At 35.3% G+C, this 17,667-nt stretch overlaps 1 protein-coding gene across 1 annotated transcript in view; it reads left to right on the top strand.

Moving 5' to 3' along the window:
* Nucleotides 1-8,331: 8,331 nt before the first annotated feature.
* Nucleotides 8,332-17,667, top strand: part of LOC112033750 (calpain-type cysteine protease DEK1) — a 25,180-nt gene continuing 15,844 nt past the window's right edge. The window contains exons 1-9 of the mRNA XM_065767498.1: nucleotides 8,332-8,706; nucleotides 8,840-8,995; nucleotides 10,844-11,094; nucleotides 14,130-14,312; nucleotides 14,466-14,601; nucleotides 15,441-15,571; nucleotides 15,695-15,809; nucleotides 15,905-16,931; nucleotides 17,109-17,222. Of these exons, the coding sequence (XP_065623570.1) occupies nucleotides 8,871-8,995; nucleotides 10,844-11,094; nucleotides 14,130-14,312; nucleotides 14,466-14,601; nucleotides 15,441-15,571; nucleotides 15,695-15,809; nucleotides 15,905-16,931; nucleotides 17,109-17,222 (2,082 nt within the window). The 5' untranslated portion in view covers nucleotides 8,332-8,706; nucleotides 8,840-8,870. The remainder of the gene's footprint in view (nucleotides 8,707-8,839; nucleotides 8,996-10,843; nucleotides 11,095-14,129; nucleotides 14,313-14,465; nucleotides 14,602-15,440; nucleotides 15,572-15,694; nucleotides 15,810-15,904; nucleotides 16,932-17,108; nucleotides 17,223-17,667) is intronic.

The raw sequence follows: 17,667 nt of genomic DNA, 5'->3' as shown, positions 1-17,667 counted from the left end.
GTAGATTCATGTGTAAGTGATAAACAACCACTCACATTTTGCTACATCACAATTGTGATAAAAAAGTTGTGGAATAGTTTGTGATCCTAGATTTTTTCAATTTGACGTGAATAAGAGCTTTATATATATATATATATATATTGATTGATAGTGCAAGAAGGGGAGGTGGGATTATCAATTGAACAGAAGAATTACGTCATGAGTTGGTGTCTTAAATTAAGGTTTAGTCATAAGTAAGGTTTTTGAAAAATCATTTCATTTAGCTGACAAGCTCACAATTCAAGCATATTAATGCATTTCTCAAGGTTGAATTATTATCTATACCATTCAAGGGGCTTAACGTGTTTGGACTTCCACTTTTATGTGCCCAGACACACTCAAATCCACATGTTTAGAAAGTATATATATATTGTGGTTAAACATGTAAAATTACTAATTTAAAAACTCTTAAATTTTAAATAAATTTTGAAGAGCAGTTTTTTCATCCAATTTTACATCTCCAATAAGTTTCTCCTTTCCAATATCATCATTTAGTAGTTACCAGTAGTTTCAATGTTATCTACACACCCTGCATTTTAATTTTAATTCAAATAAAAATAGTTACAACAATTTACATCCCAATACCCTCCTTATCTATTCATTTGTCTTCAAATTGAATTGAATTATTACATGGCTAATGGTCTTGGGGGCTATTACAATGCAATTATGCTACTCTTTTAAGTTGTGTTAATAAACTGACTCATAATAAGGCGGTTTGTAATATAAATAATATAGTCAATTACAAAATAAAGCTAATTTTGATTCATGATTAAATCTAATATTCCGAAAATTTAGGTAGCTTTAACATTGATGACTATGGAAATGGTCATTGGCAGCAGTGGCGTTGAGAGAGGCAATATTGTGGTTTGGTTGTCTATAGAGGAAAGATGAGAGAGAATTTTACATAAGAGCATTAGCATCTTGAAATTTCAATTCTACTCTATTTTATTATTCCAAAAAGTCACTTTATCATTATAACATACCATTTTACAATACTTTTAGTATCCTAAACTTTTATTTTCTTATTTTACTTATTAAAATAATATATCTACATAATAAAATAATATATCCCAAAACCCAAATAAAAACAAAAACTCAAATCACCACCTACTACCACCACCACCATGAACAACCATCAACCCATCATCGATCCCAAACCTATCAACCCATCAACAACCACAACACCGATCAAACCCATCATCGATCCAAACCCATCTGCACCGATCAAAAAAACCCAGCCACGACACCAAAAATACCCACCACGGCACCAAACAAACCTAGCCACAGCACCAAGGAAAAAAAACCCAGCCACCACTAAGCAAACCCACCACAACACCGGCCAGCGACCACCAAGAAAAACCCACAAAAAGACCACCACCGATCTTGCTGTTGTTGATCTAGAAATCCATCAACCATGGCAGAAAAGCCACCACGCCAATAGACAGAGAAGAGGGAGATGGAGAGAAAATGAAGAAGAGAGAGGATGAGTCAGACCGAATAAAATATTGTTTTTGGTTTTAGAATTGTGTCATAGTGCAATTCTACCTTTAGAATTGCATTGTAGCAGTATTGCAAAAAAAATTGCAATACTTAGCATTAGCATTCCCTGATGCAGAGCATTTTGGGGCTTGAAATGCCAGATTCCCCTTACATTTGACATTAGTATAAATGCTAAATTTTAACATCAAGTTTGTAAAAAGCACCAAAAAGCAAGCTACAACAAACATGCTAAACTTAAAAAAAATAGCAACTGAACTACAGTGAGCTTTCATCTTTGAAAGCTCACTGTAGCTCCAATCTTAAAAAAATATTATTATTTTAATGCTTGTCGTGAAAAAGGTGGTTTATATAGTTGTTTTTTATTATTTTAATGAGTAGTTTATATTATTTTAAATGAAATGGTAAAAAAATAGAACTTTTGATGTTGAATGTATTGTAAAATGAGTTGTTAAAATTGATAAAGTGACTTTTTAAGATACTAAATGCTAAAATTTTTAAAAACTTCGATAGGAATGCTCTAATGCTGTAGAAAGTTGTATAATTTGCAAAAAAATAAATAACTATGTGGCAGCATTTTTGTTGAAATTGAGCTACATTGTTATCTATTTTACATTGTAGTATTTTTGCATTTTGAAATGTGAATGCTCTAAAGCAGAAGAGACAAAACCATCAAACTTAATCATGGTTTATATTAAAAAAACAAAAAATTCACATATGCACTTATAATTTGAAACAAACTTGATACATATTACGATATATCAATAAAATTACATAGTTTATGATATAATCCTCTTAATTGATTGTTTTAGCAATAAAATAATTTAAAGTGCTTTAAGTTTTAAATTTAAAATAATTTTATTCCCATCTTTTGTTGTTGGTTAATTCGATGGTGGTATTTTATTCCCATTGTTTCAACCAAAGCTTAAATGGATGAGGTTTTGCTTCACCTGTTTATTCACACAATATAGAAAAATGAGCAAAATATAAGTCAAACCTAACTAAATAATATTCTTAAATTTGTATTATTTGAATTTTTAACGTATATAGTGTTGTGGCTTTAAGTTTTAAATTTAAAATAATTTTATTCCCATCTTTTGTTGTTGGTTAATTCAATAGTGGTATTTTATTCCCATTGTTTCAACCAAAGCTTAAATGGATGAGGTTTTGATTCACCTGTTTATTCACACAATATAGAAAAATGAGCAAAATATAAGTCAAACCTAACTAAATAATATTCTTAAATTTGTATTATTTGAATTTTTAACGTATATAGTGTTGTGGGCTTTAGACTCAGTTAGGTTACTTGTATAGCACACATATTTACTTGTACTACATATATATGCCTCCTATATAAAGGCACCTATGTACATTCTTTTATCAAGAAATACAATACTATTACATTCAGTATTTCTAACATGGTATCAGAGTTACTGCTCTAACATTTTCTTCACAGTCTTGTCTTTATTGGTGTCACTATTCTCAACATCGCTTCCGCCGTCACAACCGCTGCTACAGTCTTTCGCTGTAGAACCTCCGACGCCTTTCAGCCGTCATCCTTGGGTTCTGGACCTGCAGCCGCCGTCATTGAGAAGTCCCGCACCACACAAGACCACTGCACTTATTGTTTTCGTTGTTCATCTTGCTCCGAAAAGAATTTTTCAGGTACCACAATGATCGTCTCGCCCCGATCTACTCAATCGTGGAAACCTCATCGTCATTGGAGCTTACATGCACCCATACGCGCCTTTAAAAGATTTTGCCGACAAGATCACGCGCTACACGTGCCGCCACGCGCCATCAGACCTATTCACGCGCTGCCACGCGCTAGTTTTGCACCTGCTGATGTCAGCCCTAGGTGACGTCATCTGCTGACATCATTGTCCACATCTGCTGACGTCACCTGTTGACTTGAGAGCGTTGACCGTTGACTTTGACCAGTGTTGACTGTTGACTTTTTTTTATCAGAGTTGACTTTTGCAGTTCAGGTGCTCATTATCTAGTTTTTTGTGTAGATTTCATTTTTGAGGTCTGTTTTTGCATATTTTGCTTCTAAATGAAGAATAAGGACATGTCTTCTTCTTATTGCAACAATTGTAGTAGCCAATCCATCAAACGTTTTTGCAAATTTTGCAAATGTTTTGGCCACAATATTGAGACTTGCTATCATTGCAACAAATCAGCTATTTCAATTTTTGCTACTACTATTGCTAACACTAAGAGTGTCCAACCAATGACTCTTGTCTCTGCACAGTCTAAGTCTTCTGGATCCACTTTCTCCATTTCTAGAGATGGCCTTATAAATATCATCACTGATGTCATACGTATGGTTGGTAATGCATCTTATTCTTCTTCTCTCTCAGTTTTATCTGGTATGTCTCCTACCTCTTGGCTTATAGATTCTGCTTGTTGCAATCACATGACACCTTATTCGTCCTTATATTTTGACCTTAAACCTACACCGCACTCTCTTAATATTCGCACAGCAAATGGTTCCACAATGTCTGGTCATAATATAGGTTCAGTTTCAACCTCCAACCTCTCGGTTCCTGGAGTCTTTAATGTTCCTGACCTTTCTTATAATTTATTTTCTGTGGGACAATTAGCTGATTTGGTTATCACATTACCTTTAATTATTCTGGGTGCATTGTGCAGGATCCTAGGACGGGACAAGAGCTTGGGACCGGTTCTAGAGTTGGGCGTATATTTTCCGTGGATAACCTTTGTCTTCCACTTGTTGCTCCTGTTTCTATTGCTGCAGCTGCTGCAGTTTCTTCCACTCCTTCCCTTGCACTTTGGCACACTCGACTTGGTCGCACATCTTCCTCTCGGGTACAACAATTGGCTTCTAGAGGTTTGTTAGGTTCAGTGTCTACAGAAAATTTTGATTGTGTTTCATGTCAATTAGGAAAACGATCAGCTTTGCCTTTCAATACTAGTGAATCCATATCCACTGATATCTTTGACCTAATTCATTCTGATGTTTGGGGGCCTTCCTCTGTCTCTAGTATTGGTGGGTCTAGATATTTTGTTGTCTTTGTTGATGATTACTCTCGCTATAATTAGATTTTTAATATGAAACATCATTTTGAATTATTGGAAGTATATTCTAATTTTGTAAAAATGGTTGAAACTCAGTTTTCCAGACGTATCAAAATTTTTCGATTTGATAATGCTCTTGAATACATTCAATATGCTTTCCAAGCTGTTTTGAATTCCTATGACACTGTTCATCAACTAACTTATCCAGGTACCTCTCAGCAAAATGGTAGAGCCGAATGAAAATTTCGTCATATTCTTGACACTGTTCGTGCTCTCCTTCTCTCTGCTAAAGTTCCTGCTTCTTTTTGGGGTGAAGCTGCTCTTCATGCTGTTCATACTATTAATCGCATTCCGAGTCCTGTTATCCAAAATCAAATTCTATATGAGCGCCTTTTTGGGTCACCTCCAGACTATCACCATCTTTGCTCATTCGGTTATGCTTGTTTCGTTCTTCTTCAGTCACATGAGCATAACAAACTTGAGCCTCGGTCAAGACTTTGTTGTTTTCTTAGCTATGGCGAAACTCAAAAGGGGTATAGGTGTTATGATCCTGTTTCTCAGCGTCTTCGTATCTCTCGTAATGTTGTCTTTTGGGAACATCGCTTATTTGTCAAGCTTTCTCATTTCAGTGCTTTCTTGTCTTCCTTCTCTGTCTTAGATATTTTTTCAGATGAGGCACATATTCCTTCTGTAACTGCTTCTGATCCTCCTGTAGTTGCTCCTGATTCTGTTGCTGTAGACTTCTCTGTCCAACCACCGGATATCACTGATCCCTTTCCTAGTTCACCCTTTAATGAACAGGTGGAAGATGAACAGGTTGAAGAAGAGCTACCCAACCCCAATCCTGAGCTTGGGTCTTCTGCTCCTGCTCCTGCTCCGCCTGAAGATCTTGCACAAGACATTCCACCTCGTAACTCAATTCCGGTAAGATTTATTCCTACACATTTACTTGACTATCATTGTTACACTGCTCTTACTACACTACACGAGCCTCACACCTATCGTGAGACTTCCACTGACCCTTTATGGCAGATTGCAATGAAAGAGGAACTTGATGTATTATCTAAAAACCATACTTGGGATTTGGTGACATTTCCTCCTGGAAAATCTGTGGTTGGTTGTAAGTGGATCTTCAAGATTAAGACTCGCTCTGATGGGTCCATTGAGCGCTACAAAGCTTGTTTTGTTGCAAAAAGTTTTACACAAGAGTATGAGATTGATTATGAAGAGACCTTTGCTCCAGTTGCTCGTATCTCATCTATTCGTGCCCTTTTAGCTGTTGCTGCTGCCAGTAAATGAGATCTTTTTCAGATGGATGTCAAAAATGCATTCCTTAATGGGGATTTAAGTGAAGAAGTGTATATGCAACCTCCTCCTGATCTCTTTGTTGACTCAAATAAGGTTTGTCACATTCGACGTGCACTTTATGGCCTTAAACAAGTTCCATGAGCTTGGTTTGCCAAATTCAATTATACCATCTCTCACTTGGGTTACATGGCCAGTCACTATGATTCTGCCTTATTTTTTCGTCGCACTGACAAATACACTATTTTACTTCTCTTATATATGGATGATATGATCATAATTGGTGACGACCTCAGTGACATTCAAGAACTCAAGGCTTTTCTCAGTTAGCAGTTTGAGATGAAAAATCTTGAACAACTCAGCTACTTCTTGGGTTTTGAAATCACTCATTCTACAGATGGACTTTATATTACTCAAGCCAAGTATGCCTTTGAACTCTTGTCTCGAGTTGGACTCACTGATAGCAAGACTGTTGACACTCCAGTTAAGCTTAATGTGCATCTGACTCCCTCAGGGGGGAAACCATTGTTTAATCCCTCTCTTTATAGACGCTTGGTTGATAGCTTGGTTTATCTCACTGTCACTTGTCTAGACATTTCCTATGCTGTTCACCAGGTGAGCCAGTATTTGTCTGCTCCACGATCGACTCACTATGCTGCTATTCTACCCATTCTTCGATACCTAAAGGGCATTCTCTTCCATGATCTTTTCTACTCTGCTCAGTCTCCTCTTACTCTTCGTGCATTTTCTGATGCTGATTGGGTATGAAACCCCACTGATCACAGGTCCACCACTGGTTATTGCTTTCTTCTTGGTTCTTCTCTGATTTCTTGGCGAAGCAAGAAACAAACTCATGTGGCTCGTTCCAGTACTGAAGCAGAATATCGTGCCCTTGTTGATACCACATCTGAGCTCCTTTGGCTACGATGGCTTCTCAAAGACTTAGGTGTGTTTACATCATCTGCTACTCCTCTTTATTGGGACAACCAGAGTGCTATTCATATTGCTCACAATGATGTCTTCCATGAACGGACTAAACACATTGAGATCGATTGTCATTTTATCCGTTTTCATCTGGTCTATGGTGCTCTCAAGCTGATCTCAGTCTCCTCTAAAGATCAACTTGCAGATATCTTCACCAAGTCACATCCTAATGAACGCCTTCGTACTTTAGTTGACAACCTTAAGTTGGTCTCACATCCACCTGGAGTTTGAGGGAGGCTGTTAATGTATATAGTGTTGTGGCCTTTAGGCCCAGTTAGGTTACTTGTATAACACACATATTTACTTATACTGCACACATATGCTTCATATATAAAGGCACCTATGTACATTCTTTTATCAAGAAATACAATACTATTACATTCAATATTTTTACATTCAGTATTTCTAACATGAATCAAAACTTAAATGGATAAAGTTTGTATCGTATGTCCATGCACATAAAATAGATCATGAATAAGATGTAAGTTAATCTATCTTAATCTTAATTTGTAAAACCTAATGTCTAAATTTAAAATTGTGCTAAATTTCGTAAAATTGTTAATAACATTAATTTGATGCTCTCTCTCTCTCTCTATATATATATATATATAATACATAGTTTATTTTAGTCTCTATATTTTCTCAAATACTGTACTGTGACATGAGTATGTCTTATCAAATTATAATTATTGGTTATCAATCTAAAGAAATATTTGATCTAACGAGTTTTTTTTTTTTTTTAAAACCAATGAATATATATTGGTCTTGGTAAAATTAAAAACCTTATTATAAAAAAAAAACATTTATGATGGGTACAGGGCACAATGGGAGAATACAAAGACCTTGACTGTCCATAGATTTGGACATTATTAGAACACCTCCGAGTCCTTTACTTCATAGAAGACCAAAAAATAGTGGAATAAAATTTTTGTGCAAATGACCAAAGCTGTCAGCAAGTCAATTTCTATACAGTAGACAAAAACCAACCATCCCATATTCTTCACCTAATTAAACAAATGATGTCTGAAGACTTGCAAAAATTCTTCACCTACTAATTTAAGAAATTACTTTCCCACATCAACAAAAATTGACCCCATAAAATATTAAAAAGTAATATTGAAAGGTCACTTTGTGGTAAAAAAATTTTGTCCAAAAAATTATTTAATCCTTGTCTGAAAAATGGTTCCAAAAAATTTCACACACAGCCCAAACATGAAAATCCCAATCCCACTCTCACTCAAAATATCTAGTGACACCACCCACCAATCATGACCCACCAGGTAGACCCTTATGGCCTCATCAATACAACACCTTATTCCCAATTGGTAAGTGTTTTACAGTTGCACAGTGCAGGTGAGTGAAACCTCAGACACAGCACAAAGATAGCTGTTATTGTATTTTATAGCCACTCTCCTATCTTTTCTCAATTTCTTAAGTGTCCTGTCTTTCTCTCTACACTTTTTCTCTCACTGAAAATCCCCCTTTTTTTTTTTTCACTTCACAGTTCTCACCCACATAGAGACTAGAGTGTTACAGAGAGAGAGAGAGAGAGAGAGAGAGAGAGAGAGAGAGAACAGTAGGGTTTAATCTGAAGAGAAAACCCAAAGAAGAAAATTCTAAGCCAAACCCTAAAATTCCCATCTTCTTCTTCATTTTACTTTTGCTAAAAATCCTAGCTTTACTTTTGTTTGTTTGACTATTCAGCTAAACCCTTACTCTTTGGACTCTATGCCCAGCTCAAATTTCAGCTCCAAACCCTAGTTTCAGACTTCAAAACCCACTTACAAAATGACCCATTTGCCCTCAATTCACCATCATGTCATTGCCATTTCGGGCTAGGTAAAGCTCACCCACATTAATGTGCTCTGTAAAGTCTTTAATTTTGATGTTAGTTTGTTTAAATTTTTGATCTTTTTTTTTTTTTTTTTAAATTTTTTGTTGTGGGTTTTTGATTTGGTGCATGTGGGTGTAGCTGAAAGAGAAAGAAATAGGTGGGGGAAGCCATGGCAGGTGACGAGCATGGAGTTCTCTTGGCGTGTGTGATTTCAGGGACCCTTTTTACAGTTTTGGGTTCTGGTTCATTTTCTATTCTATGGGCTGTGAATTGGAGGCCTTGGAGGATTTATAGGTAACTAGTTTTTTTTTTTTTTTTTTTTTTTTTTTGAACTTTGGAAACTTTTGTGTTTGTTGCTATTATTGCCAAGATGGGATTAGATTTTAATCTAAGGTTGCATTATTAGGATTTGTTGTATTTGGTTCTTAATTAACAGTTAAAGGTTGTTATGTATGTAAAATTTTTGGCTTTAGTTCTAATGGAATTTAAAGGCATAATTAATTGAACACTAAAAGGCTGAATTTGTTGAGAATCTACTTCCTTTTTTAGTTTTAAATTTTAATTTTTCTAATCTTCAATAGAATTAAGAATTTTCAATGAAAAGAACATAAAAACCAATTCCATATGTTTTTGGAACATTCTGGCCCTTTAACTATCAAAATGACCTGAACATAATGAGTTTATTATTTATCTAATATATGGGCATGTAATTGGTTTTCTCAGAACTGTTTTTAATTCATGGATTTGATGATCCCAAAGTTTGATTTGTTAGCTTCCTTACCATAACCAGAAAATATAATGGCAAGGGCACTTGTAAGAGGCGTGGAAAAATTGCAGTTTAAAGAAAAAATTGGGAGAGTAAAATTGGAAATTACTTAGAATTAGACAGAAGCCTAGAGGAAAGCTGTTTGNAGGGTAATAAACTTTATACCAGTGCACGGATTCTTATATACAGCATAAGTGGTTTGATTGTATCGTTTTTTTGTTAAGTTGCATTATTGTATTGGTTTAACACAAAATTTGGTTGCCTTTGTCTTTGTGTTTTAAATGCGTAGTTAAATATTAAGGCTGCATTTGGCTAGTGATCTGGAATTTACTTTAGATTTTTGTACAGTGCTGAGAACAGAATATGGTATTGTGAACACATTTGGCAGGGCATTTTGCAAAATGTTTTTATGAAGTCTTCTGGAGAAACATAGAAAATTGACAAGCTGTTTTCTATCTTTAGAAAAATGGTCCCTTTTTAGTAACTAAAAATTTATAATGGGCAAGTGCTTCAACTTTTTTTCATTTTAAATTATTTTTTTGGGTTGGGGGGTGTTGCAATTTGTTTTCTGATCACCATATTTGAAAATTGTATTTGAAGAGCTGAAAATTGCATTTCACTTGCTTTCTATTTGTGAATTATTTCCTCATTTCCTGACTTGTGCTGCTACGATGGTAAGAATAGAAAATGGCAGCGAAATGTTAACAGAGGCAAGTAATTAGGTCCATACTTTTGTAGGAAAATGTAAAATTTAGAAAGACCTTGCATTCTAATAAGGAATCTTGTGGGAGAGATGATGGAAAAGATTGAGAAGAGGATATGATGGATGAATATGTGAGGTTTCTTAGTGGGAATTTTTTTAGATTAGTAAGTAATGTATTAAAAAAACTAAAATGGGTGCAACCCTAGTACAGGGGAAGTATACTTAAACGAACATCTTCTGAGAATGACTGTAAAATAAACTAGTGAGGAACTTTAGCAAAACGGAGGAGAAAGAGTAAGGGTTCAGTAATTGGAAACTATAGCGGAATAATTAAGTATGAACTTTCTATTAGGTATATGGAAAAACTTGAAAAATGAGAACATATGAATTATGTTTCTCTGGTTTCCCTTAAACTTGATATACTATTGCTGATTGTATTGTATTTTTTTTTTTCCAATATTGAAAATTGTTTCTGAATTCTTTTGTACACTGATGGTTTCTAAATTTTATATTTTACAATTACTGTAAGTGATGTGTTTCTTAAGTTCAGAGTATCAGTTTATTACATACTGCCAATTCTTCCTTGCTCATCCTGTAGTTTGCCCAAAATACAGTATTGCGGCTTTTGTTCTCAGTTTGTTTTTTTTTTTTTTTTCCTTGTTTCTCTTTCCAGTTGGATTTTTGCCAGAAAATGGCCAGATATCTTGCAAGGGCCGCATCTCCGTTTACTTTGTGGTATCTTGAATCTGTCTGCATGGATGGTTGTTATTTCTCCAATTGTGGTGCTTATTTCCTGGGGATGGTGGTTGATTGTAATATTGGGTCGAGATATAATTGGGTTGGCTGTAATAATGGCTGGTACTGCTCTTCTTTTGGCGTTCTATTCAATCATGCTTTGGTGGAGAACACAATGGCAGAGCTCAAGTATGTATTCTGTTGACCTTTTTATTGTTGAACTAATTAAATTACTAGTTTTGGCTGCTCTGATCTGTTAATCTTATTTAGTTGGCGATCAAGTTTCCTAAGTTAGAGTTTGTACTGAGTTTCTTATGTTTGGTAACAAAAATGATATTTTGCCTCAACTTAACAATTGGGCTTTTTTTGCAAGATGCATGCTGTTTTGGATGCAATTCCTGCTTCCAAAGTGATATTTCTGGTTGCTTGTACTTGTATGAGGTTCATATATATATGTTAAATAATTTTTATTTTTGGCTTCTTTTGAATAAGTTTTCAGAAAATGAGAATGTTTGGTAGTTCCTTTCAACATTTATTCTGCATAGTAGTCTATTAAATTTGAAATTACAGATGCCTTTTAAGTGATTGGAGATCATTTTTTAATGGAACTTTTGTAAGGGATTTCAAATATTTCATCTGCATTGGGCTTTTGAATATTTCATCTGCAATGGGAACCAAATGGAGTCAATTTACATGCTCAAATAGGTGCTAAAAACCTAGAATATTTTTCTTTTAATAAGTTGTATTAGAATGGGAAGAGACCTCATGCATGCACAATGTTTACATAAGATTCTCCTAAATTATTTTCTTATTTTCTTAAATAAAAAAAAATTATTAAAGAACGGGGAACTAAAGTACACAGAATAGTCCCCAAGACACAACTGCATGAATAAGGAATCCAAGAAATAAAAAAAAGAAGACATACTGCCTAAAGGAGCAATCCACTAATACAACAACCTTGGAAACCTATACTATGCCTGTCGAAATGTCTTATTTTGTTCCTTGCTATATTGTCAACATTAGGCACAATAGTACCACTTTCCAAACACACTGCTCTGTCACCCAAACCTCCATTATCAGCAATAAAAAAGAAAGACCCCCTGAATTTGGAAGGTTTAATTCCAAACAATAGGAAAAATAACTACCACGTCTCTCTTTCCATATGGCAGCTAAGAAATTGGTGATCCCCACCATGCACTTTCAGTTTTACTTGACTTGCAGCACCAATTTCAGAAATCCTTTCCCCCCAAATCAAATTATCCACTCCAATGAGCTCTATCTCAAATGGCTCCTTCTTCCTTGTAAGAGCATGGTGGGTGAGGTAATGAGTTAAAGACTCCCCAGCTTTACAAATAATAAAATATAAAAAAATCCACCGTATTCTCATAGATGCTGTCCATGGACAAAAAAAGTCAACTTTTTGAGGCACCTTAGCCTGCAATATAGCATTCCAAGGGAAGCCAACAGCTGTAGTATCTAGCTCAGTAATGGAGGCTAAACTGTATTTTAGTAGTTTATAGTTGTGCTGCATGACTTTAATTTGTTTGCTTAAACTGTGGTCTCTTTCCATTTAAAACAAACAGCACCAATGTAAGAAAACCTTTTTCCTCTTGATCAAATTATCCACTGTGCCAATGAACTCTTGCTTAAATGGCACTTCCTCTCCATTGTAAGAGTAGGAAGGTAAGCTCATGGGTTCAAGGCCCATCGGGTGTGTGTAGCTTATCAATAAAAAAAAAGTTTACCTGTAATGTTTTCCCCATAGATTATGTCTGTGGGGGTTAAAAAATTAAAATTTGGAGTTAGGATTTAGGATCTAGCACGGTAATGGTGGCTGCACACTTAAATTTTGGTAGTTTATAGTCCAGCTGATTGACTATAATTTGTCTGCTCAGAGTGGCCTCTTTACAACTTGAAAAACAGAAAGCATATGAAATAGCGATAGCAAAGTGATTATGAAAGCTTGCAAAAGCTTTCTGAACATGAGTGGAATGGATCCTTACACTTTCAAATAAAGTGTGGTAAGAAAGCCCACCTCAGATGGCATATTTGAACTTATATAGATTCATAGTGGGTAAGATTTGGAACCTAGTTCCATTGTGCATCCTATGGTGTATTTGGAAGGAACGGAACTGGAGGACTTTTGAGGATTTGGATAGTTCAGGTGTTCAGATGGTTGCCTCTTTTAGTGGGACTCTTTTTGATTGGTCTTGGGCTTGGTGACTCATGACTAGTGATTCTCTCCCCTCTTTTCTTAGCTCTCTCTCTTTTGTAATTAATCTGTTTTGGTTTTTTTTTTTTTTTTTTTTTTTTTTTTTTTTTTTTTTTTTTCTTCTTGTATTTTCTAGGTTCGCTCTATGTTTTTCATGCGTAGAGTAGCCTTTTGTTTATATAACATTCTTACTTATCAAAAAAAAAAAAAAAAAAAAATGTGGTAAGACAAGGTGAACATTCTGCCTCAAGTATTTAGAGAAAAACATACTATTAAGGAGCAACTACTTACTATTTTATTATTTATTGACTATGGTTTAATTTTGAGGCGCGGATACAAAGAGGGATGAGTTAAAGGTTTTATGCCAGCGCAGTCTTTTTAAGTGGTCTCGTTGTTGGGGCTTTATTGATTCTTTGTCTCTTTTAGAGTTTATGTTTTCCCTTAGATTATGTTTCTGATTTCCCTTTCTTTGTTTTGCTGTTTGTTCCTTCTGTTTCTTGTTGTTCATCATCATGAACAACTTGTACTTTTTCATTTTTTCTCATTAATAACAGTTCTCTGATTACCTATAAACAAAAAAGGAAGAAGAGAGAATGAGAAAGGCAGAAGAAAACGGATAATAGGGAAATTAACAAGGATAATTGGTGGGTGGAGCAACCTATTAAGGAAAAGGGAAATGAAAGAATGGATAAAACGAGCAAGCAGAGAATATTCTTTGTTAATTGTTGTAAAAATGTGTTCTTTGAGTAATGGTTGATGGGAGGTTATATTTTATTTTGATAAATAGATTTATTTCTATCTCTCTCATTCTCTCTTTTATTTTATAGGTTATATTTTATTTTATAGGTGGGGAGTAATTTCTGTTATAGATTTATAGTATGTCTTATTTATCAACAAAAAAGGAAAAAGAAAAAGATTTATAGTATGTCTTAATATGTTTTGAACGCACACACAGAGGCTTATAAAGTGGACTTTATCCATGCATTTAACTTTCTCCTTTTTGCTTTAACAGGGGCTGTTGCTATTCTACTTCTTCTGGCTGTCTTCCTACTCTGTGCATACGAACTTTGTGCTGTGTATGTTACAGCTAGTTCAAGTGCATCTGAGCGTTATTCACCTTCTGGTTTCTTCTTTGGTGTATCAGCAATTGCCTTGGCAATCAACATGCTCTTTATTTGCAGAATGGTATTTAATGGTAAGCCTTGTAATTTTCTCATCCTGATGCTTGTTTCATCACTTACCTGATTACAGGGGTATAATTGCACTGTGGTACTTTGAATTACTTAAGGCATGAATCTTGCAGTTACTACTATTATTTTTCTCAATAACTTTCTTCCCTACTATACAGGAAATGGCTTAGATGTGGATGAGTATGTGCGGCGGGCATACAAATTTGCTTATTCTGATTGTATAGAAGTTGGTCCTGTGGCTTGTTTACCAGAACCACCAGACCCCAATGAATTGTATCCTCGTCAATCTCGTAGGCAAGTCATTATTTTTGCGCTGAATTTTAGCTATTATATTTAATCAGCTGTTCATTCTCAAAAAAAAAAAAAAAAAAAAAAAAAAAAATTTAATCAGCTGTTGCTGAATCTTCATATTGTTGATAGCTGTTGGTTATTACTAGGATGGCAAGGTTCTTTAAGTTTGTGATTTAAATAGTTGCATAATTTGTTTCACAACCTTCTTCATGGTTCAATGTAAACGAATTGAAAATGGGGATTTGTGCAGTATAGAGTAGGTATTATTATTGTACTTCATTGAGGTTGACATGTTTCTTCTCTCCTTCTGGGAAGGGAGGGTGTGTTGGTTTAAAATTAGATTGGGTGTTAGATTTTGACCTGTTTAAAACTTAAATTGCATATTTGGTCCTCAACCTTTGACATTTGTTTCAAAATCATCCTTATACTTTAAAATGTTTTAACAAGGTCCTTACCATCATTACTTATAAAAAAAAAAGGTCCTTACCATCATCTGATGGATGGAAAATGCTGACGTAACAAACAGAATTTGTGAAACTGTGATCACTTTGATGACATGGCATGAATTTTCTTTGTCACATCAGCATTTCCATCAATCAAACAACGATAATGACTTTTTTGAAACAATTTTGAAAGTATAGGGACTAAATTTAAACAATTTTTAAAGAATAAGGATGATTTTAACAAAGATCAAATATTGAAGACTGAATATGCAGTTTAACCTTGCTTCAATTTCTACTTGACAATTATGTTGCATACTTGATATATCTGAATTTTATTCTTCCTCTTGAATCTTGTTCCATTGTCTTCCATATTTTAATTTTTTTGCTTTGAATTTATAGGGCTTCGCATCTCGGACTTCTCTACCTCGGCTCACTTATGGTACTTCTTGTGTACTCCATCTTATATGGTGTAACAGCAAAGGAGGCACATTGGCTGGGAGCCATTACATCAGCTGCAGTTATCATTCTTGGTATGTTTTTAATCACTCTATTAGTATGTAATTGGCAATTTGTATTACTGTCTTTGCTTCAACAACAAGATGTTATTACTTATTATGGTGCTAATTTATTCAAATGCATTTGTTGTCATGTAGATTGGAATATGGGCGCATGCCTGTATGGCTTTAAGCTTCTTAACAGTCGTGTTGCAGCATTGTTTGTAGCTGGCACATCTCGGGTTTTTCTAATTTGCTTTGGAGTGCATTACTGGTTTGTTATAAACTTTCTGATCTCAAACATGAATTGTAATGTCATTGGTTTTTTTCATTGTTGTCACAGTCATTTTATTTTCTTCTTCATTTTAGGTACTTGGGGCATTGTGTTAGTTATGCCGTTGTAGCATCTGTTCTATTGGGGGCTGCAGTTTCTCGTCATTTATCAGCTATGAATCCATTGGCAGCTAGGAGGGATGCCTTACAGAGCACAGTGATTCGTCTAAGAGAGGGATTTCGTAAGAAGGAACAGAACAGTTCATCTAGCTCTTCTGAAGGTTGCGGCTCAAGTATGAAACGCAGTAGTAGTGTTGAAGCGGGTCACCTTGGTAATGTAATTGAACCAAATGGCAGAAGTATGGCACAATGCACAGTTGATGGTGGTTCCTGGAATAATGTTGTCCTGTGTCGAACAGCTAGTTCACAAGAGGGAATAAACAGTGATAAGAGCATAGATAGTGGAAGGCCAAGTTTAGCATTACGTAGCAGTTCCTGTCGTTCTGTCATTCAAGAGGCTGAGATAGGGACGTCGTGTGCTGATAAAAATGTTGATCACACTAGCTCCTTGATGGTTTGTTCTAGTAGTGGGCTTGAAAGCCAAGGATGTGAGTCTAGTGCTTCAACTTCTGCAAATCAACAAGCGTTAGACTATTTAGCTCTTGCCTTCCAAGAAAGGCTGAATGACCCTAGGATTACATCTATGTTGAAAAGAAGGGCAAGGCAAGGTGACCTAGAATTGACCAACTTATTGCAAGATAAAGGATTGGATCCTAATTTTGCCATGATGTTGAAGGAGAAGAACTTGGATCCAACTATATTAGCATTGCTACAGAGGAGTAGTTTGGATGCAGATAGGGATCATCGTGACAACACTGATATCACCGTAATTGACTCAAACAGTGTTGACAATGCTATGCCCAACCAAATTTCTTTGTCAGAAGAGCTGAGACTTCATGGGCTAGAAAAGTGGCTTCAGTTGTCTAGACTCGTATTACACCATGTAGCAAGTACTCCAGAGCGAGCATGGGTTCTTTTTAGTTTTGTCTTCATCCTCGAAACAATCATTGTGGCAATTTTTCGTCCAAAGACCATCAAAATCATTAATGCTACACACCAACAGGTAGTAGGATCTCTCTTCCTTCGACTAATTTTCATTTTATTTGGTGTCCGTCTGATGGGTTTTTAAATCATTCCAGTTTGATGGTGGGAACTAAATGGGTTTTTATACTTTAGAGGTGTTTTTGGTATGACATTGTTTCACCTCATTTAGATATTTGGTGAAATGCTGTGTTTGTAGTTTGAATTTGGCTTTGCGGTGCTACTGCTCTCTCCAGTTGTATGTTCAATCATGGCTTTCCTACAATCACTTCAAGTGGAAGATGTGGGCATGACATCGAAACCCCGCAAGGTATGAGTGCATGTATTGGATATGGAAATGTGGTGGTTTTTATGTTGGAAGTGGTTACAGTTGAATTTTCTGCAGTCTGGAAGTCTTTGAAGTTGAGTTGGATATGTATATAGTCTTGTAACTAACCCGTAAAAATGAATAAACTGTTCGTTCTTGAAGGAAGCCTACTTGCTTGTCTGTTCTGATCAGCTGTTTTCTGTAAGTTGAATGAAAGTGCTTATCTAAATAAAGGAATATGTAGGAGAAAAGCTGCTATGAGCCTACAAGCATTTTGCGTACTTAATTTTTTTCTTTAACCCGGCTTCCCTACACAGAGTAAAAGCACTTGCTTGTCTGTTCTGATCAGCTGTTTTCTGTAAGTTGAATGAAAGTGCTTATCTAAATAAAGGAATATGTAGGAGAAAAGCTGCTATGAGCCTACAAGCATTTTGCGTACTTAATTTTTTTT

The sequence above is a fragment of the Quercus suber genome, unplaced genomic scaffold (assembly GCF_002906115.3).
Source record: "Quercus suber isolate HL8 unplaced genomic scaffold, Cork oak 2.0 scaffold_815, whole genome shotgun sequence".
NCBI lineage: Eukaryota > Viridiplantae > Streptophyta > Magnoliopsida > Fagales > Fagaceae > Quercus > Quercus suber.
The sequence above is the reverse complement of the archived record's forward strand: the minus strand, read 5'-3'. Positions and strand labels throughout refer to the sequence as shown.